The sequence below is a fragment of the Gymnodraco acuticeps genome, unplaced genomic scaffold, assembly GCF_902827175.1.
Source record: "Gymnodraco acuticeps unplaced genomic scaffold, fGymAcu1.1, whole genome shotgun sequence".
Classification (NCBI taxonomy): domain Eukaryota; kingdom Metazoa; phylum Chordata; class Actinopteri; order Perciformes; family Bathydraconidae; genus Gymnodraco; species Gymnodraco acuticeps.
Genome location: NW_022990510.1, coordinates 759,548 through 779,050, shown reverse-complemented (window position 1 = coordinate 779,050; position 19,503 = coordinate 759,548). Strand labels below are relative to the sequence as shown.

Genomic DNA, 19,503 nt, shown 5'->3' with positions numbered 1-19,503 from the left:
TAAGCAAAGCATAAATTACAGCTACGTTGACGTTACTTTGAATCGCGCGGGTAAGCTAAACCGTTAGCAAGTAGCTATAGCTAGTCAAATATATTAAATAAACACTTTGTCATACAATCGAAATGTTGTGTTTTTTAGCGTTACCTGGTGATTTCAAAGAAAGCTCTCTGGGAAATGTTGACTTACTGTTCGACATGAAGCTAGAAGCTACCTTACAGTACACAGTTGATCCTGAGTCCTGTCAGTTAAAGTGTTGCATAGTTAGCTTAGCTAAGCATCAACCTAGCACTGAAATATATGGATGTTATGTGACAGTATTTCTGAGAAAAAGTCAGCTGAAATGGTGGCATAGTTGCCACTGCTTTACGTGTCGACAGCATGTTTGAACATATTTGCAGCAGTAAATGTGGCTGTTTGGCCACTGACGTTGCCATAACAACACCTGAATTTAAATGTGCAACCTCTTTTTGTGACAGATTTTTGCAAGAAATTATAATTCCTCTGAATGATATTCCTATTGACAGCTAGTTTCTATGTGAACATTATGAGATGGACAGCCAGAGAGAATACATGAAAAACAGTTATGAAATACTATGACAAAACAAGAATACAGTTTAAGTGATTTGTAAAATATCCATAAAGAAAAATCTGTTTACAGTTCTGTTTCATATGGGTGTTGATAGATGTATCCATAGATCTCTTAATTTGATTGATGCTTTTAACTTCAATATTTAAAAAAAAAAAATCCCGGGGGAACATTCCCCAGGACCCCCCTAGAGGAGGTGAGGACCCCCCTAGAGGAGGTTAGGTCCACGGTGTTTACATGCCTCATTTATACAATATGTGTGCTTATGCTAACATCATAAGACAAAAAAAGTTGGTTCCGTGTTGTGTGTAGTGAGAACGCGCTAGAGTGAGGGGGGCCCCCAAGCCAAAGCTCGCTTAGGGCCCCCAAAAGTCTAGGGCCGGCCCTGCACACATTAGCTCCACTCCACTGGTGCTGCCTTTAACAGCAGTGATCGCATCATCTGCTGACTGCACATCATGGGAGCAGAAATGTGCAGAGACTCCACAGTACACTGGCCATTAACACTGAACTAGGATTGCATAATTATTCTTATTTATTTTAATAAATATCAATTTCTCAGATGTTATATCCTTACATCTCAGCGATGGTGCCAACATTAAAGTCCTATGTTTGGAACACAAGATTGTACTTAATAATATTTTTAACCCACAAATGGATAAAATGTGCTATGTAAAAGATTTGTCAAGAATCCATACAGATGCATCATCATTATCATGGTTTCACTTTAGCTACGCTAGGCTAACTACATCCTGATTCCACCTCTGTTTTTAACACACACATGTTTTGGGAAACACACATTGTCCATGTTAATGTCTGAAATGTTCTGAATTTCATTTCCATTTTTTAAAGCCAGTTTTCAAACAGTTGAATAAGGGAATTGTGAATGCTGTGTGTCTTGGAGGCGTGTGGTGTGGGTTGAGCGTTGATCGTTGGTGTTTGGATCAGGGGGTCACAGGTTCAAACCCCACTGCAGTCAGCATGTCGTTGTGTCCCTGGGACACTTCACCCCAAACTGCTCCTGTGGGGATTGCCCACAGTACTGAGTATGTAAGTCGTTCTGGATAAAAGCGTCTAATAAGTGACCTGGTTAGCCTTTAATGCTACATTAGCAACTGTGAGGTCAAACAATCCACCCTTTGTAGCTGCTAAATTTTTAGTCCATGGACAGTAAAATAATTGAATGATGCTAAAATCGACAGTGCACATGCAGTGCTTTTTAACACCTCATAATTCTGAGTAGGGGGCGTACAAAAGCCTTCTTCACTATCAGCAACGTGTCAGTATCAATCTCTCCCTACCTCAGCACAACTGCATCTAATAGTGATTACATGTTCTCTCAGCTGTGTGAGTGTGTGTGTGTGTGTGTGTGTGTGTGTGTGTGTGTGTGTGTGTGTGTGTGTGTGTGCGTGCGTGTGGATTTCCCCCACATCTGGGAGTGACTGATAAGCACTGAAAGAGGCAATGACAGCCTCGTTACATAAATCAGAGTGGGCTGAGCCCTCAGGCCTGTGTGCACTGTATGTGTGTATGTTTATATGTATTTATATTAGGGCTGTCAGTCGATTAAAATAGTTAATCGCGATTAATCGCAAATTAATCGCACATTTTTTATCTGTTCTAAATGTACCTTAGAGGAATATTTTTCAAGTTTGTAATACTCTTATCAACATATGAGTGGACAAATATGCTTTATGCTAATGTTTATTATCATTTGAACAATGACAAATATTCTCATGAATATTAAACACAACAACCTCTGAACATTACAAATATTCGCCTCAATTCAACCTGGAACCTCTCTCATACAATAATACAATACAAAGTGTGTGTGTGTGTGTGTGTGTGTGTGTGTGTGTGTGTGTGTGTGTGTGTGTGTGTGTGTGTGTGTGTGTGTGTGTTAAATTCAATTCAAAACCTTTATTTATCCAGGTAAAATCCCATTGAGATCAATGATCTCTTTTTCAAGGGAGACCTGCAGCAGTAGGTTCCACAAGAAGACATAAACAACAGAACAACAAAAGGACATCATACATGTGTGTGTGTGTGTGTGTGTGTGTGTGTGTGTGTGTGTGTGTGTGTGTGTGTGTGTGTGTGTGTGTGTGTGTGATGAATCGTTGGAGCTATGTGCAACTCAAGGCATATGCTCGAACGGGAGCTGCCTGGACGCTGCAATCATGTTGCGCACTATCCGTGCTGAGTGTGCTGACTTTTCGTACAATGTCCCACTGTCTGGCTTCCTGCATAAAGTCAAGTGCTCGGCGCAGTTGTGGCGAAATGTTTTCATTTAAGCAGCTCCTTATATCTGTTAGCGCAGCTAGCTAGCACCAGATGCTAACAACAACAATGCACGTAAGGTCTCTCTCTCGCTCGCTCGGGCCACACATACACACACCCTCCCGGTCCTCCCGATAGCCAGTCGGTGCCTGCCGGTGAGCGTGGAAGTGTGGTCTGCCACAAGCGGGCGGCAGGAGCGGGGCTGTCAGCATCAGCTTGTAGATGGTATTTTAAACTCGATGCTCTCTGAAACTACGGGGCGGCCGAGGAAAAAAAATACACATGCGTTAATCGCGTTCAAATAATTAGTGGCATTAAATTTTTTTTGCGTTAACGCGTTATTAACGCGTTAAATTGACAGCCCTAATTTATATATATATGTGTGTATGTATATGACTCATATGATGCACTGAAGGACTACCTACTGATTTGTCATCATAAGGCAGAGCTGTTATATTAATAAGATAAGAAGGAAAAGCTATACAGTTATTGGTGGTTGTATAGTAAGAGAAGTGAGCTGATGCAGATAATCTCTATCAAGGAGAGGCTCACGTGCACACACTGTGCACAGTTTAGTGACAGGGGTGGAGTGTGTGATGTCACAGACATAGACATAGTGTCATGTGTCCTCTTCTTCTGAGAGTGTGAGATAAGATACTTGTACTATAGATCATTTGCTTTGCATGTATGTATGATGTGTATCTTTCTCACTACAACTAAACCTCAAAAGAAAATTATTTCAAGATTACCTCTTGGTATTTTGTAAAAAAAAGTCATGGACATTTATAGTGTGAACCTTTTCAACATCACAAAACCTTTTATCTTTAATGAACCTGTCCTTTTCAGAATTATATTGATGTGTAATGCAAGTTTTAATATTAAGTAGGTGAAGTTTTGGTTACAGTGAGTTAAGCTCACACAGGCACAGAGGGCAGCTCAGGTGTCCTTTAGGTGAAACGCAGAAGAGGTAAGAACATCATGTATGTGTTACACCGCCAAAAATCTGGTGTTTTTATGTTGTAATTGTATTAAGATATTCAAATATATGTTGCAAACTTAACAAAACATCCTATCACAGACACCAGGTAAAAGTTGCAAAACACAACAGTTCAGTAATCCTGTCTGTGTGTGTGTGTGTGTGTGAGTGTGTGTGTGTGTGTGTGTGTGTGTGTGTGTGTGTGTGTGTGTGTGTGTGTGTGTGTGTGTGTGACCTGGAGGCTCGGAACACCTGCTGGTGGGGGACATTGCAGGTGAGCACGGCCCAGCTCCTCAGATACATCAGACCAATCAGCTTCAACACGTTAAAGGCAGGGAGACAGGGGGAGAAAAACGCTCCCATCCTGGAGGAGAGAGAGGTGAGTCACACACACACACACACACACACACACACACACACACACACACACACACACACACACACACACACACACACTGGGGTCACACCTCATATAGAAATACATTACAGCCAGTGGCTCGAGGTTTCACTTCATTAAGTTCATTGCTTCAAGGCGACAATTGTGAAATGAGTTGAGGAAATAGAGCGGGCAGGCCACAGAGGTGTAATGGAGACATTAGAGAGGACCACAGTCCTTTAAACAGGGTCCTGGAGGCTGGTCAGCAACGGCCACACTATTAACTCTGAATCAGATCTTCTATTAAACACACAGTGGCAAGGACATGGTGATAGAGTGGAATGTGTTCTCAATATGTCATTGTTTTCATTCTGGCATTTCACACTTACCAGATCATCCCTTGGTTATAAATCAGATGCAAAACATTCTCTGCTATTTTGAACTCTCCATATTCAGGCTGAGGAAAGAGAGAGAATGCATGTGAACCCTCTCAGCCTCACACAGGGTATTACACTCGCACCTACTTGTAAGTAGATGTAGATGTCTTTTGGGGTTGAGATATCCCAACCAAAGGTAGAACAAAACACCATTTTTTCATCATTTTAATATGTGTAGCTTTTGAAATGGAAGGTTGTATAAATATTTTACTGCAAAATAATTGTGTGAATCCTTCCTATAACCAAATATGTGAAAATGTGGTAGCCTATATTCCAGATGGGATTGTGACTGTTTTTATTAAAAGATTACTAAAGATCTTTGAATAAGAACTGGTACTTTTGGCTGCACTGGTTAGCTGTTAGAGGCTGGACAGCAGAGGGTGAGGTAAGGACTCAAATAACCCAATTTTACATTACATAGCATTTAGCTGACGCATTAATCCAAAGTCATCAACAGTTCTGCCAACACAGACCGTTGGGCAGCTTTAAAATCCTGAATGTCACCAAGTGCTTATGCCGCACTTGTATTAATAGTGCGCATGTTTCCTCAAGTTGGTGAATGTTTTCTACACTGAAAAAAAATAATATAAATGCAACACTTTTGTTTTTGCTCCCATTTTTCACGAGATGAACTCAAAGATCTAAAACATTTTCTATATACACAAAATAACCATTTCTCTCAAATATTGTTCACAAATCTGAAACAATCTGTGATAGTGAGCACTTCTCCTTTGCCGAGATAATCCATCCCACCTCACAGGTGTGGCATATCAAGATGCTGATTAGACAGCATGATTATTGCACAGGTGTGCCTTAGGCTGGCCACAATAAAAGGCCACTCTGAAACGTGCATTTTTGCTTTATTGGGGGGGTCTGGGGGGGTCCGAAAACCAGTCAGTATCTGGTGTGACCACCATTTGCCTCACGCAGTGCAACACATCTCCTTGGCATAGAGTTGATCAGGTTGTTGATTGTGGCCTGTGGAATGTTGGTCCACTCCTCTTCAATGGCTGTGCCAAGTTGCTGGATATTGGCAGGAACTGGAACACGCTGTCGTATACGCCGATCCAGAGCATCCCAAACATGCTCAATGGGTGACATGTCCGGTGAGTATGCTGGCCATGCAAGAACTGGGATGTTTTCAGCCTCCAGGAATTGTGTACAGATCCTTGCAACATGGGGCCGTGCATTATCATGCTGCAACATGAGGTGATGGTCGTGGATGAATGGCACAACAATGGGCCTCAGGATCTCGTCACGGTATCTCTGTGCATTCACAATGCCATCAATAAAATGCACCTGTGTTCGTCGTCCATAACATACGCCTGCCCATACCATAACCCCACCACCACCATGGACCACTCGATTCACAACATTGACATCAGAAAACCGCTCACCCACACGACGCCACACACGCTGTCTGCCATCTGCCCTGAACAGTGAAAACCGGGATTCATCCGTGAAGAGAACACCTCTCCAACGTGCCAGACGCCATCGAATGTGAGCATTTGCCCACTCAAGTCGGTTACGACGACGAACCGGAGTCAGGTCGAGACCCCGATGAGGACGACGAGCATGCAGATGAGCTTCCCTGAGACGGTTTCTGACAGTTTGTGCAGAAATTCTTTGGTTATGCAAACCGATTGTTGCAGCAGCTGTCCGAGTGGCTGCTCTCAGACGATCTTGGAGGTGAACATGCTGGATGTGGAGGTCCTGGGCTGGTGTGGTTACACGTGGTCTGCGGTTGTGAGGCCGGTTGGATGTACTGCCAAATTCTCTGAAACGCCTTTGGAGACGGCTTATGGAAGAGAAATGAACATTCAAGTCACGGGCAACAGCTCTGGTGGACATTCCTGCTGTCAGCATGCCAATTGCACGCTCCCTCAAAACTTGCGACATCTGTGGCATTGTGCTGTGTGATAAAACTGCACGTTTCAGAGTGGCCTTTTATTATGGCCAGCCTAAGGCACACCTGTGCAATAATCATGCTGTCTAATCAGCATCTTGATATGCCACACCTGTGAGGTGGGATGGATTATCTCGGCAAAGGAGAAGTGCTCACTATCACAGATTTTTTCAGATTTGTGAACAATATTTGAGAGAAATGGTTATGTTGTGTATATAGAAAATGTTTTAGATCTTTGAGTTCATCTCGTGAAAAATAGGAGCAAAAACAAAAGTGTTGCGTTTATATTTTTGTTCAGTGTAAATACTGCATGTTTCATCACATTGCTGGAGATGTTTCTGCATATGATTTGGCACATTTGTGTTTATTTATTTGCATAATTTCTTTGGAAATGTTTGGACTGTTGTGGCGCGTCTGCACCAGTCGGCCACAGTAGCTTTGTCTCTCAGTAAACATCTAGTCCAAATTTGGTGACATTCTGATCAACTTACAAAGAGATCTATGTTATGGCAGATACGATTCCCTTTGGAAAATACCACATTTTCACTATAATCGGTTATGGGAAGGTTCCAAACATCAACCAAAATACATCATTTTGGCCACAAACTTTTTTTCGACAACCTTCCATTTAAAAAACTAGACATTAAAGTAATGAAAAAACATGGTTGTGCTTTGTTCTACCTTGTGTAGGGGTACATCAAAAGCCTTTTTTGGGGGGGTTTGTTCCTCTACTATATATGACCTTTGGGTCCTGGTTTGAAAATGTGTTTTTAGCACTCCTTTGTAATAAACCTCAAAAACTCCTCATAAGAAATCTGTCTATTTATGTCTCTGTTCTTAACATTTGTTCTCTAAACAGTTTTAGAATCAGTTTTGCTGGATGTTGTTAGAAATGTATATCATCATGTTGAGCTTTGTGCTGGACTATTTCTTTGTCGAGGGGTGCTTGGAAATTGCTCAAAGCATTTTATAGTAACAAAAAACTCAACTTGTGAACAACTTACAAACTTGCTCTCTAAATCCCAGCAGCAGCAGTCACTGAGGTAGCGGACCACCAGACCTCTGATGAAGTCAATGAGCAGGATGCTGGCCACCGTGAAGATCATGTCGATGATGGACAGCTTCAGCATCTCCTGAAAACACATGCACATGAACGTTAGGTAAATATACAAACATATGCAGTTCCTTTAATTATCCAGCACTCAGACCTGTTCATTGTTTGAAGGTACATAGAGAGCAAGCATGTGGGATGTTTATCACGAGTAGACAGGGACAGCCTTCATACTGTCTTTATTTAGCAGGGTAGTTGGTTGTAAGAATGAGCACTTTGGTAGAGACTAAAAGTGTCTAAATATAAAATGGATGTATTGATATGACATTTTGGGAAACCCAAGTCCAATTTGGGATGACTTTGGTAGTTGTAATTCTCCTAGCATCTAGTGCCATCCTCTGGTCAAAAGCTCCCTCTGTGTGATACTTCATGTTCTGACCATATTCCTATTTTAACATATGATAAGATCAGCTGTACCTGTTTACAGCTAGTAAGCAACAGGTTAAATGTTGTATACATTTACAGTATATTTTGTGGTAGTATTCTATATATCTAATTCTGAGCAATGTACTGCCCTTAAATATTGTATATTCTATGTTTCAAAGCTATGATGACCATTAGTCAACATCATAAGTAAACACAACCCCAAACAGTAAATATAATAAACATCCTCAGAGTGGAGAACCTGTCCAACATAGGTCTCCCAGCAGGGGTCCTGCTGAGAGCGGATGGTCTTCTCAAACAGAGACGTCTGGTTGGAGATAACCCCTGAGCCGCTGGTGCTAGTGTTCCTAACATCCAGCACCGTGGCAATGGTTGCTATGGTGATGTTGCGATGTTCAGAGACGGAGATCTCAGAGACCAGGGTGGAGAGGCTGTTCCCCTCCGGCTGAGAGATGGTGGCCAGGAAGGAGCTGGACTCAGACCAGTTCCCTGGACTCAGCGGGATCTGGAAGACACATGGGGAATATTAGATTTCATTCAACTTTATTGTCATTGCACAGAATATTAGTACTGAAGACAATGAAAATAATAATAATATATAGAATAGAATATATGGACAACTTCAATTTAGGCTGAAGTATATTTAGGCTGTTGTATTGCTACTTTTTCTTAAAGGTCCCCTATTATATTCTTTTTCATCAATATATTATAGTTCTCAGTTATATACAAAACATGTCTCTGAAGTGTTTGGCTCGTACCTTGGTTGGTGATTGGCTAATGGTTACACAACCTAAAACACATTGTGACATCATAAAGTGGCCAAAATCACAGGTTTTTATATTACATTACATTTAGCTGACGCTTTTATCCAAAGCGACTTACAATAAGTACATTCGACCAGGAAGATACAACCTTGAAGAAAACAGAATCATAAGTACATCAGGCTTCATGGAGCCAAACATTTCAAGTGCTACTCAACTGGCTTTGGATAAGCCAGTCCTTTATTAGTATATAAGTGCTTTGTTAGTATATAAGTGCTTAGTTAGTATATAAGTGCTTTGTTAGTATATAAGTGCTTTGTTAGTATATAAGTGCTTAGTTAGTATATAAGTGCTTTGTTAGTATATAAGTGCTTTGTTAGTATATAAGTGCTTAGTTAGTATATAAGTGCTTAGTTAGTATATAAGTGCTTTGTTAGTATATAAGTGCTTAGTTAGTATATGAGTGCTTTGTTAGTATATAAGTGCTTAGTTAGTATATAAGTGCTTAGTTAGTATATAAGTGCTTTGTTAGTATATACGTGCTTAGTTAGTATATATGTGCTTTGTTAGTATATAAGTGCTTAGTTAGTATATAAGTGCTTTGTTAGTATATAAGTGCTTTGTTAGTATATAAGTGCTTAGTTAGTATATAAGTGCTTAGTTAGTATATAAGTGCTTTGTTAGTATATAAGTGCTTAGTTAGTATATAAGTGCTTTGTTAGTATATAAGTGCTTTGTTAGTATATAAGTGCTTAGTTAGTATATAAGTGCTTTGTTAGTATATAAGTGCTTTGTTAGTATATAAGTGCTTAGTTAGTATATAAGTTGTTGAATATGTTTAATAACTTAAATCTGTTTGTGGAAACGTGTTTAAAAGGATAAAAAAACGCTTTTATTTCTTCAGCTTCCATACTCACAGCAGAGCTCATACTGTTGACCTTATCAAGGAGGGCAATGATGAGGCTGTAGAGATTCCCCAGGTATAAAACTAGCACCCTGTAAACACAGAAACATATGACACACGTTGGTAGGACCTGTGATGCATTATACAGTGTGTGATAGTGATTAGTGCTGCATCAGGCAGAGTGATGGAGTACCTGGCCAGCTGGAAGCGCAGCGAGGTACGGGGGTGGTACATCTCCAGCTGAGCCACCAGCTCAAAGGCAGACGGAGCGATCATCGTGATGAGAGACACCACCACACTCACCTGGAGGGAGGGGGAGCATGAAGACACAGAGGCAGTGATTATACAATATACAGATGCTCTGCCTCTCAGCAAAGATCTTCCTTTATCAGTCGTCTCTTGGTGAGACATTTCATCTCAGCACTTACTTAAACTGAATTGTAGTACCATTAAATGAACGTTTAAACTCCCTGAGCAGACATTTTAATAAATTAAAATTGAGTGAAGATAGCATAATGTGTACAGATAACAAATATGTCAGAATAAATTATGAGGATATGCTGTTTATTTATTTTTGTATGTCCTATTCTACCACTAAGTCATTTTTATTTCATTTCTAAATAAATATCTTTAAGGTATAGAACTTTGTTTAAAGAAAGTACATTTCAATTATGAATAACTAGGAGATACATATAGAATATATTGAAATTAGAATGACCACCTTGCTGTCACAGGAAAGCAAACCATCCATATCTGTCCAAAAGGCCAACACTAAGAAATGTATGAGAAATCATAATTATAATATAACTTTTTTAGTTATGGCCAAAACACATGTTTTTTGAGGTCACATAGACCTTGACCTTTGATTGCACATTTAATTAGATATTTCATGTGTCCAGTAGGACGTTTGTGCATATCTAAAGAAATTCCCTCCATGTGTTCCTGATAGGAGGACAGATGGACAGACATGATACAGCTGTCACTGGCTCAGAGCTATAATAACACATGTTTAATATTGAAATATTCAATTAGACCAATCAGAAATGGATTATTTTGCCACCATGATTACAATGCCTGACTTATGTACAATAAGAGATGATGGAAATACGAGTCACTGACACTGGATCAGTGTCCACTTGTATTGATTCCTCTGTATTGTATGTTGAATAATATAATCAGACTGATGGTAATGAGAAGATGTCCGCTCTGCTCTTCTACCTCGTTCTTCTCCCACAGCGTCAGCTCCGGCTTCTCCTGCTCCAGTTTCTGAGAGCGGTCCACCACAAAGTAGATGATGTAGATGCTGCCGGCCAGAGACAGAAGGACCAGGATGTTGGCGAGGATCCGCAGACTGATCAGAACTGCCCTGAGGAAAGACACACACACACTTTGATCAGGGCACATGTTCCCTCTTCAGACATCTGCAAGTTCACGTCATTTCTAAAATGTTTTATATGATATATTTGCTGCCACTGCAACCCTCTGTTCATATAGCCTTTCAAAAGCCCCAGCATGCATTATCAGAGATGGAAGAAGTACTCAGATGTTTTACTTACATACAAGTAATAATACCTCAGTGTACCCAGTAATCGGAAAAGCCATTTTTTGAATTATTTATATTGTATCAAAGGGTTATATTTATTGATTAATTAACTTGTACATCATTTGCTGAAAAAAATATAAATACTCAGGTAAATGAAAAATGCACTCTCCTCTAAAGTACGACTGGGCGACTGTGGCTGCGAGGGAGTGCGGTCGTCTTTCAACCAGAAGGTTTTGGGTTCGATCCCAGCCCATGCAGTCAACATGTCGATGTATACTTGGGCAAGATACTTAACCCTGAGTTGCTCCCGATGGCATGGCCATCGTGTGTGAATGTGTGTGAATGTTAGGTCCTAGAGTAACATACACTGCTCTGTATGAATGGGTGAACGACATGTAGTATGTAAAGCGCTTTGAGGGGTCGTAAAGACTGGATAAAGCGCTATATAAGTACAGTCCATTTACTGTCTATGTGAGCTGAGTTATAGGATACATCATATTTTTACAGCCGTATTTCAGAGTGGAAGATGACATTTAACGTGATATCTGAGATATGCAGGGAGATACAGGACACATGCATATATCTCATTTTAATATCTTCTGTCGTCTCATATTAGTGATTTACTGTCAGTTCAGGATGAGTGCACATCGCTGTGTATCAACTGAAGAGCAACACAGGGTGCTGTAAATCAACTGGGTTAGAGAACCATTCAAAGGGTTATCCAAAAAGGAGAAGAACAAGAACAAACAAGTTAGAAAGACACCTACAGACTGGTATCCTTCTTCTTTTCCTGCTCCTCAACAATGGCTTCCTGTGAATACAAACCAAGTATTACACTGTGACAGCCCCCTGTTATTAGCATGAGTTCACAGCAATCAATCACAACATGTTCTGTGAATTAAAAGTGCTAGATACACGAAGACAGAACAGAAAAAAAGAAATGTTTTCACTTGGAAAGGGAATACAGATGTATGTAAGTCTAACTGGATGTTCACTATGTGTCCAAGTGTCTCTGACCCGGATGTTGTTGACGATGGCGGCTCCTTTGCTCTCTGCAGCCTCAGGGTTCCCGATCAGGTAGTCCCAGGCACAGAACACCCTCCAGCAGAACGTGAAGTTCTCATCGGAGGCGCTGGCCAGGCTCATACGAGAGTTCTTAGCCATTCTGAAGGAGGATTCAATAATCAGAGCACATTAGCAAACCATACAATATATTAAAAAAATGTAGAATGGTAATGCTAGTTAGGTGACCAAAGAGTTGATCAGTCGAACTTCAGTTCAGCTTTGGCCTTCACAAAAATTATGAAGTTATCATTCCTACATACTGTATGTTGTTCTATTTATTTTCTTACATCTCACTGGTGTTAATGATATTAAGCCTTGCCGTTTGGCATTGTCCCACTGATTGACAGGTAGCTGTTGCTATCTGCTCAGCTGCGTGATCTGGGCCCGCTTTAACTCCAGTATTGATACCCATGTTTTAGATAGATTGGGAACCAAGATGGCTACAGATAGAGAGACACCTTTGTGCTTTACAATTGCTCATCATAAAAATAAAATATGATATCACAGAGACCACAGACTGTGGTTGCCACACAACTGATTGGTTTCAGGCACTCATTCATTTATTCAGTTTGAAATGGTGCAGTGGCTTCTCATTAGTTTGAGTTTTTTTGTCCTCAACTTCAGGCAAACCATCACAGTATCACATTATCCTTGTCCCATCAGCATGATTTTTTATTTGTGCAATGATTACTTTCTTAACAGGACGATGAAACTGTAGGCAAAGACCGCCATCCCAACCAGGAAGTAGGCGAGGGGCAACCGGTACCCCGCACTGCCAATCTTCCTCGGTCTGCCATAGTAACCATAGAATAACACGGAGTACTGCAGGTAGCCCTGTTGAGATCAAACACACACAACACACATTCACAGCAGATTATTATTATTATATTATCATGTATTATAAGATGCACACACACAGGTCCAGCTCAGGGTATTGCATAAACTCAGGGGCGGACTGGCCATCGGGACGAATCCCGATGGGCCGGTACTGAAGTGGGCCGGTCGGACGATGTGGGCCGGCCGGTAACCGGCAGGGCTCGACATTAAATGGCCCGCTGGCCCGGAAGCACTATTTAGACACCCCGGGCCAGCATAACGTACTTTCCACTTGCCCGCTCGGGCCACTAAACATATTGCTTTAAAACAAATTGTCCTGTGGTATTGGTATTTTGACTAGCAATTTAGTTAAATTGTTTCGTTTATCAACGCTACAACATAGCGTTCCGTGAGTCGGTTGTCGTTGTTGGGTGAAAAGCAAACAGCTGTTTGCTGCGGAGCGCAGCGGGAGCAGGCTCCCGTGAGCGGGATTCGCCAAATTGTTTTAATACCAGCGGTAACCGGCCAAGCGCCGGGCAAAAAACAATCTTCAAATAAAAGAAAGTCACTGGAGGAGTTAAAGGAGAGTGACAGGGAGTATGAGAAGAAGAGGGAGAGAAAGTTTCAGCCAGCTTGATCGATGGAGTTGGCTGCAGTGACGCGTCCTAAAACCCTTTTATAATCTATCGATTAGATTTATGATTCGAAAATTATAAAAGTAGGGTAGACATGTGGAGATTATCCGGCTGAACAAAACGTGCATTTATCAAACAGGTTTGTTTTCCACAGACCTTATTTCCAGCTATTTTCCAAAACCCTTGTCGAGGGAACCAGCAGCTTACTTCCGGGTTTTAGGACGCGTCACTGGCTGCACCTCTCAATATGATGCCAAAATAAACAATGTCTTCTGTGGCTCTGTACATCAATGCTGACCTATGCTGACAAGTAAGTGAAGAGTAGACAATATAAAGGTATTGGCGAAATGTCCCAGCAGTTTAGGATAATGAAGGTTCTCATCTAATCTATTACATAGCCATTACATTTCTAACTCCTAATGACAGGAAGGCAGAAAGTGCATTATACAAATAGGCTACTCATAATAATAGCAGACATTTTTTAACAATGACCACAATATCATTATTTTAATAAACCAAATATGAACAATTGAGGAAAATGAGGAATAACTGATGATTCAAATGTTGTAGTACAAGTAGTGATGTAGTTAGTGCATAAATTACTATTGCAACAAATATGTTAATTTTCTTCATTATTAGTCGATTTTTTTTGGACGAATGCTCCGGGCCAGTGGTTACAATGGTGGGGCCAGTGACAATACAATTCCACCGGCCCCGGGGGGGCCAGTGATAATACAAGTCCACTGGCCCGGAGGTAGACATTATTTACCCTTAATGTCTACCGCTAGTAAATTGTCTACCCCCCCGTCGACAATTTACTAGCGGTATTTACTTGCGGTACCACGGTAGGCCGGCGGTACCGAAGTGGGCCGGTCGAGAGTCCCGGGCTGATTTGCAGTCCCAGTCCTCCTGCATAAACTACACACAAACAACACATCACTCCCGTTCTCAGAGCTCTGCATTGGCTTCCAAAAACATAAGAATACATTTGCAAATTGTACTTTTAACTTGTAAAGCGCTAAATGGACTGGGACCACCATACATGTCAGACATGCAGCTCTGTTACGAGCCACCCAGATCTCTCAGATCTTTGGAAGTGGATTTACTCAGCTTTTAGCTTCTATGCTCCGCAGACCTGGAATAAACTTCCTGAACATCTGAGGTCTGCCCAAACCCTGAGTTCTTTTAAATCCAGGCTGAAACCCTTTCTCTTTAATGCTGCTTTTCCACAGGTCATCTAACTATGGTTCATTGCACTTCAGCACTTCTTAATGCATTTTCTGTATTTACAATGTCTATTTGTAATGCTTATGTGATGCACTTTGAATTGCCTTTGTGTATGAAATTTGCTTAATAAATAAATGAACGTTAAACTTAAAGGTGGGGTAGGTAAGTTTGAGAAACCGGCTCGAGATACACTTGTTATTATATTCCATGGAATGCTCTTAACATCCCGATAGCAATGAATATCTGAAGTGCTTTGACAAAAAATCCATAAAAAAATATCATCTGTGGAAGCCGTAGTGCTGTAAAAAGCACGACCAATCATCTGAGCCGGGCCGGCTAAAATAACTGGATGGCCTACCTGCCTGTCAGCCTTCCATCTGTGCACAAACTTATCTCGTGCCCTCATTGGTCATGTGCGCGTTCGTGTGTGTTGGAGGAGGGACTCTGTAAGGAAGTGGCAGATTTTCTCCGGCTGTGTATTTTCAAATTCTAGCGCACTCGAGCTGGTTTCTCAAACCTACCTTCAACCTGCACTTGATATTTATGGTGTGCAGAAGATGAATTCTAATGTTTTAGGTGACTCCATGATCTTTCCTCCAACACCTCGATCACAAAAGCAGATTGCCTTATCAAACATGATATACTTTATATAAACCTGAATTCAATGAAATTGGTATTTCTATTAAGTAGGCCCTCACAGCATTATGGAACAAAGCTCAGGAAAGCTATTGAGGGCTGCTCTTTCAGAAAAAGCTGCCAATGCACAGGAAACATTTGATTCACTTAAACATAAATGTGTATGTAGATATTTGAATCAGGATGTTAGGGATTTTACAGCCCAGTTCACTATTCTAGGTGTGTAACTTCTGGAAGGTGGTGGTGGCCTTGGAGTAGAGGTCAGGGAGGCATTAAAGTAATGTTTGAATAATGCTCAATTGTGTCTGTAAGTAATGTGCTATTGACAGAACAGTAAAAGGAAAGAGAGACTCACCCCGAGAGACCAGATGGTGTCCAGGTCTTGGGCTGAAGCCAGATGCTCCTTGGGGATAGTTTTACTCCTCGTTGTTCCAAACGGAGCTCCAGCCAGCAGCTAGTACAACAAAATACAAAACAAGTCTAAGTATTAATGCAATAATACATCAACTATATTTTATACAGCAATGGGTAGTGCTGAAAGCTTAAACATATTCACGTAAATGCCTTCAATTATTTACATCATTTTTATTAATTCACTTTGGTGTTAATCAATAAATACTTTACATTAGTTTTTTTTTTTTTTTTTTTGTGATTTCAAATAACTGTTGCATGGTTTTTCCTTGTGTTGTGTGGTTTTAACATGATGTTGCTTACATTTTAGACTGTGATTAGAGGATGTAAAACAGCTGTGACTACCTGGACACACCCCCACAGCACATGATTGGCCAATAATGCAAAATGAGAAACGCGGAAGATGAGGACAAAGGAAGCATAAGAGTATAACGCAACACAGTTGGAACCACTGGACAGGGGAAGGTCCTTGTGAGGACGTGAAAATGGAAGGAAAAGACAACCGGGAACACGGAAAAACTTTGTTTGAATACAGATAAGTAAAAATAATGTGACCAGGTCAACCCCTATGCTAAATGAGTGTTAGCGTTTTACCTTAATAAAACGTTAAATAGTGGCGTGTTGTGGCACTGTCGAGAACAGCACGACTATATTAGTAGAACATTATTTGAACAATTTGATTGCTTTATTTAAATATTTGTACTCTTGCTATTGCCATTTTAAAGACGGTTTACTGCTTTGTCTTAATCTCGAGAACTTTACCAAATTTGAGTATTTTAGTCATTTTGTTTTATTACGTTTTATTCTTACATTGTTTTTTTTGTTTTTTTACCAAACATTTAAAAAAGTTATTTTGGTTGTCGTTTTCTTTTGGAATAAATTACTTTAAATCTTTTAATCTTTGACAGTGGAAATCGTTATTTCTGGTATAAAATAAGAACCCAGCTTTTGTGTGTGACATAAAGGGTTGTGCATACATTGTGCATGTAGCTTATACATGACATGTCACTTGTTAGACGCTTTTATCCAAAGCAACTTACATACGTGGCAATCCCACAGGAACACTTTGGGGTGAAGTGTCTCAGGGACACAACGACATGCTGACTGCAGTGGGGTTTGAACCTGTGACCATCTGATCCCCAGAGCAAGGCTCTATCCAGTGCGCCACACGCCTCCCTATACTAATATAATCATTCAACAATTATATTTCCTTATAAAACAGAGATGAGAAGATCAATTTTACACAGGTCTATTTTGTTAAAGGGATGCTAATCTAGGCAAACAAAATCCTTACTCCAGGGTTGCGTTCCGATAATCCAAAAATCAGCTCCTAACGTCTAACCCTATCTCCTATTCCTTGACCTCTGAGTGAAACGTCACAGGGCTAAGAGACCGCGGTACTTTAGAGAATCCAAATGCACTTTCACTATCTGACGTGTTTATGATGCGCCAGCGGACGTCATGAATGTGCGTCTGCTGCTGTGGGGAAACTATGGAAACTACAGTTTTCTATACAGCGGACTACAACATGGATGTTCAATAAGAACGAGGGACTACTGTAAACTCATCTAGAGACTCTGCACCGTGCTCTGATGCTGTTGCTTTGCTTTATGAACGTGGACAACAGAGAAACATATTCTTCAGGACCAAAGTTGGAATTGAAATAAAGAAGGAAAGTGAAACTTCTGCTCGTCACCCTCTCCCTCCGGTCCACATTAATACAAATGATCCCAATACGTATGATTGTATGAAAAGATCTTAAAATCAATACAAATGTATTTATTATAAATGTTAGTCCTTACCATCTATCACTGTGTATATCACCATTCACACATCTTTTAAAAGTTGAACAAACCCCACACAGCTCAGTAAACACTGTGAAATGTTGACTTTATTTGATCATTTCAGTAAAAACTAACGTTCATATTTCTCTTTTTGATTATAATACTGATGAACGTTCAGAAACAAAGCACTTTGGCAACTTACCACATACGTTTTAAAATGCTTAATAAGCACCGTAACTTTCCTGTTATATCTCTCACAGGCTCCGCCCTCTACTGGACTCTATGGGTACTACCTTACCCTGCGAGCATTCTCCCACTGAGACTTCTATAGACGTAGCCGGCCTTGGGCGGGCCTACCTGAATGCGTGCGCATCACACCGTATAAAAGGAGGCCTCACCTCCTGACTATCATCCTTTTCTCTTCAGCGGCGGAAGTGTTTTCACGGAGCTTAAAAAGACGAGAGAATAGAGAGTTATGGAGTCAGTTCTTGACCACAGGACCTGTCCGAAATGTCCTAACCTGATCGCGGGAGCGGATCCACACCCCTTCTGCTTCCTATGTATGGGGCCTGACCACGCCGTGAGCTGTATGGGCCCGACACCGGCATGCTCAGCCTGCCAGATGCTTCCTCGGCTCACACGTGAGCATCGTGGGCAGCATTTCGTGTCGGCGGAGGCCCCGCAGGAGGAGGTGGAGGATTCGGAGCTCGACGTCGTCGAGATGGGCGAGTCAGGAGAGGAGGAAGTGCCGTTCCGGTTCTCCCTTCCGTGGGGCCAGTCAACCCCGATTCCGGAGGAGGAGGACGAGGACGCCTCGGTGTCTGGAGGTTCCGACTCTCAGGTCTGCGCGGAGGGATTTCCCAGCGGTGATGACCCTGGCGGCGGAGCGTGTAGGCCTACAGCTCCCCCCACCGCTGCCACCGAGGCCTATAAGCCGCCTGAGACAGGGGTATTACGGCCCGGTGCATCCAGCGCAGCCGACCTTCGTTTCGCCCCAGCTGCCTGATATATGGCGGTGTGTGGAGGCGACATGGCAGCAGCCATTTAAAACGAAGGCCCCAGTAGCCGCTATGGCAGGCATCATCAAGGTGGAGGGCCGCGCGGACACAGCGTGTTCGGGTGTGCCCCCCCTTGATGAGAGCCTGGCGGTCCATCTGCTTCCGGGGGCGGCTGGTTGGGCGGAGGGTAAGCGACCCCTGCCCCCGCTGCCCCGGGACCGAGACATACTGGAATATCTGGACAAGATGTTCAAGCTCGGTACGCAGATGGCGGCTGCAGCAAACAATCTCGGCGTGTTGGGCGTCTCCCTGATCACCCCTCAGGCAGTCGCCCCCGGCCTCCTCTCTCAAGAGGGGAGCGATTATTCGGACCGCGCTATAGGTCAGATGAACAATCTGATTCATGGCGTGGCCGCTGCAGCAGGGCGGGTGATTTCCTTGGCCACAGTGGCGTCTCGTCACGTGTGGTTGGGACTCACTGCCCTATCTAAGAAGGACCGAGAAGATCTCCTCGGAGCCCCCGTGTCTACGGAGGGGCTCTTTGGGTCAATCTCCTCGGTCACCCAGCGCTTCAGCCGCCTGGAGGAGGAAAGAGTCCAGCTTAGCCGGATGCTACCGCTGGCCCTTCCTCCGGCCCCGCTACATGCTCCTCCATGCATTTCCATGCAGG

At 42.1% G+C, this 19,503-nt stretch overlaps 1 protein-coding gene across 1 annotated transcript in view; it reads right to left on the bottom strand.

Annotated features, from left to right (window-relative positions):
- The window catches only part of LOC117553167 (transmembrane channel-like protein 3), a 93,504-nt gene that overhangs the window by 32,600 nt on the left and 41,401 nt on the right, over positions 1-19,503 (bottom strand). The window contains exons 6-16 of the mRNA XM_034226996.1: positions 15,996-16,094; positions 13,018-13,160; positions 12,279-12,426; positions 12,029-12,072; positions 10,937-11,084; positions 9,912-10,021; positions 9,732-9,810; positions 8,295-8,558; positions 7,563-7,691; positions 4,605-4,672; positions 4,075-4,203 (exon numbers count right to left, since the gene is read on the bottom strand). Of these exons, the coding sequence (XP_034082887.1) occupies positions 4,075-4,203; positions 4,605-4,672; positions 7,563-7,691; positions 8,295-8,558; positions 9,732-9,810; positions 9,912-10,021; positions 10,937-11,084; positions 12,029-12,072; positions 12,279-12,426; positions 13,018-13,160; positions 15,996-16,094 (1,361 nt within the window). The remainder of the gene's footprint in view (positions 1-4,074; positions 4,204-4,604; positions 4,673-7,562; positions 7,692-8,294; positions 8,559-9,731; positions 9,811-9,911; positions 10,022-10,936; positions 11,085-12,028; positions 12,073-12,278; positions 12,427-13,017; positions 13,161-15,995; positions 16,095-19,503) is intronic.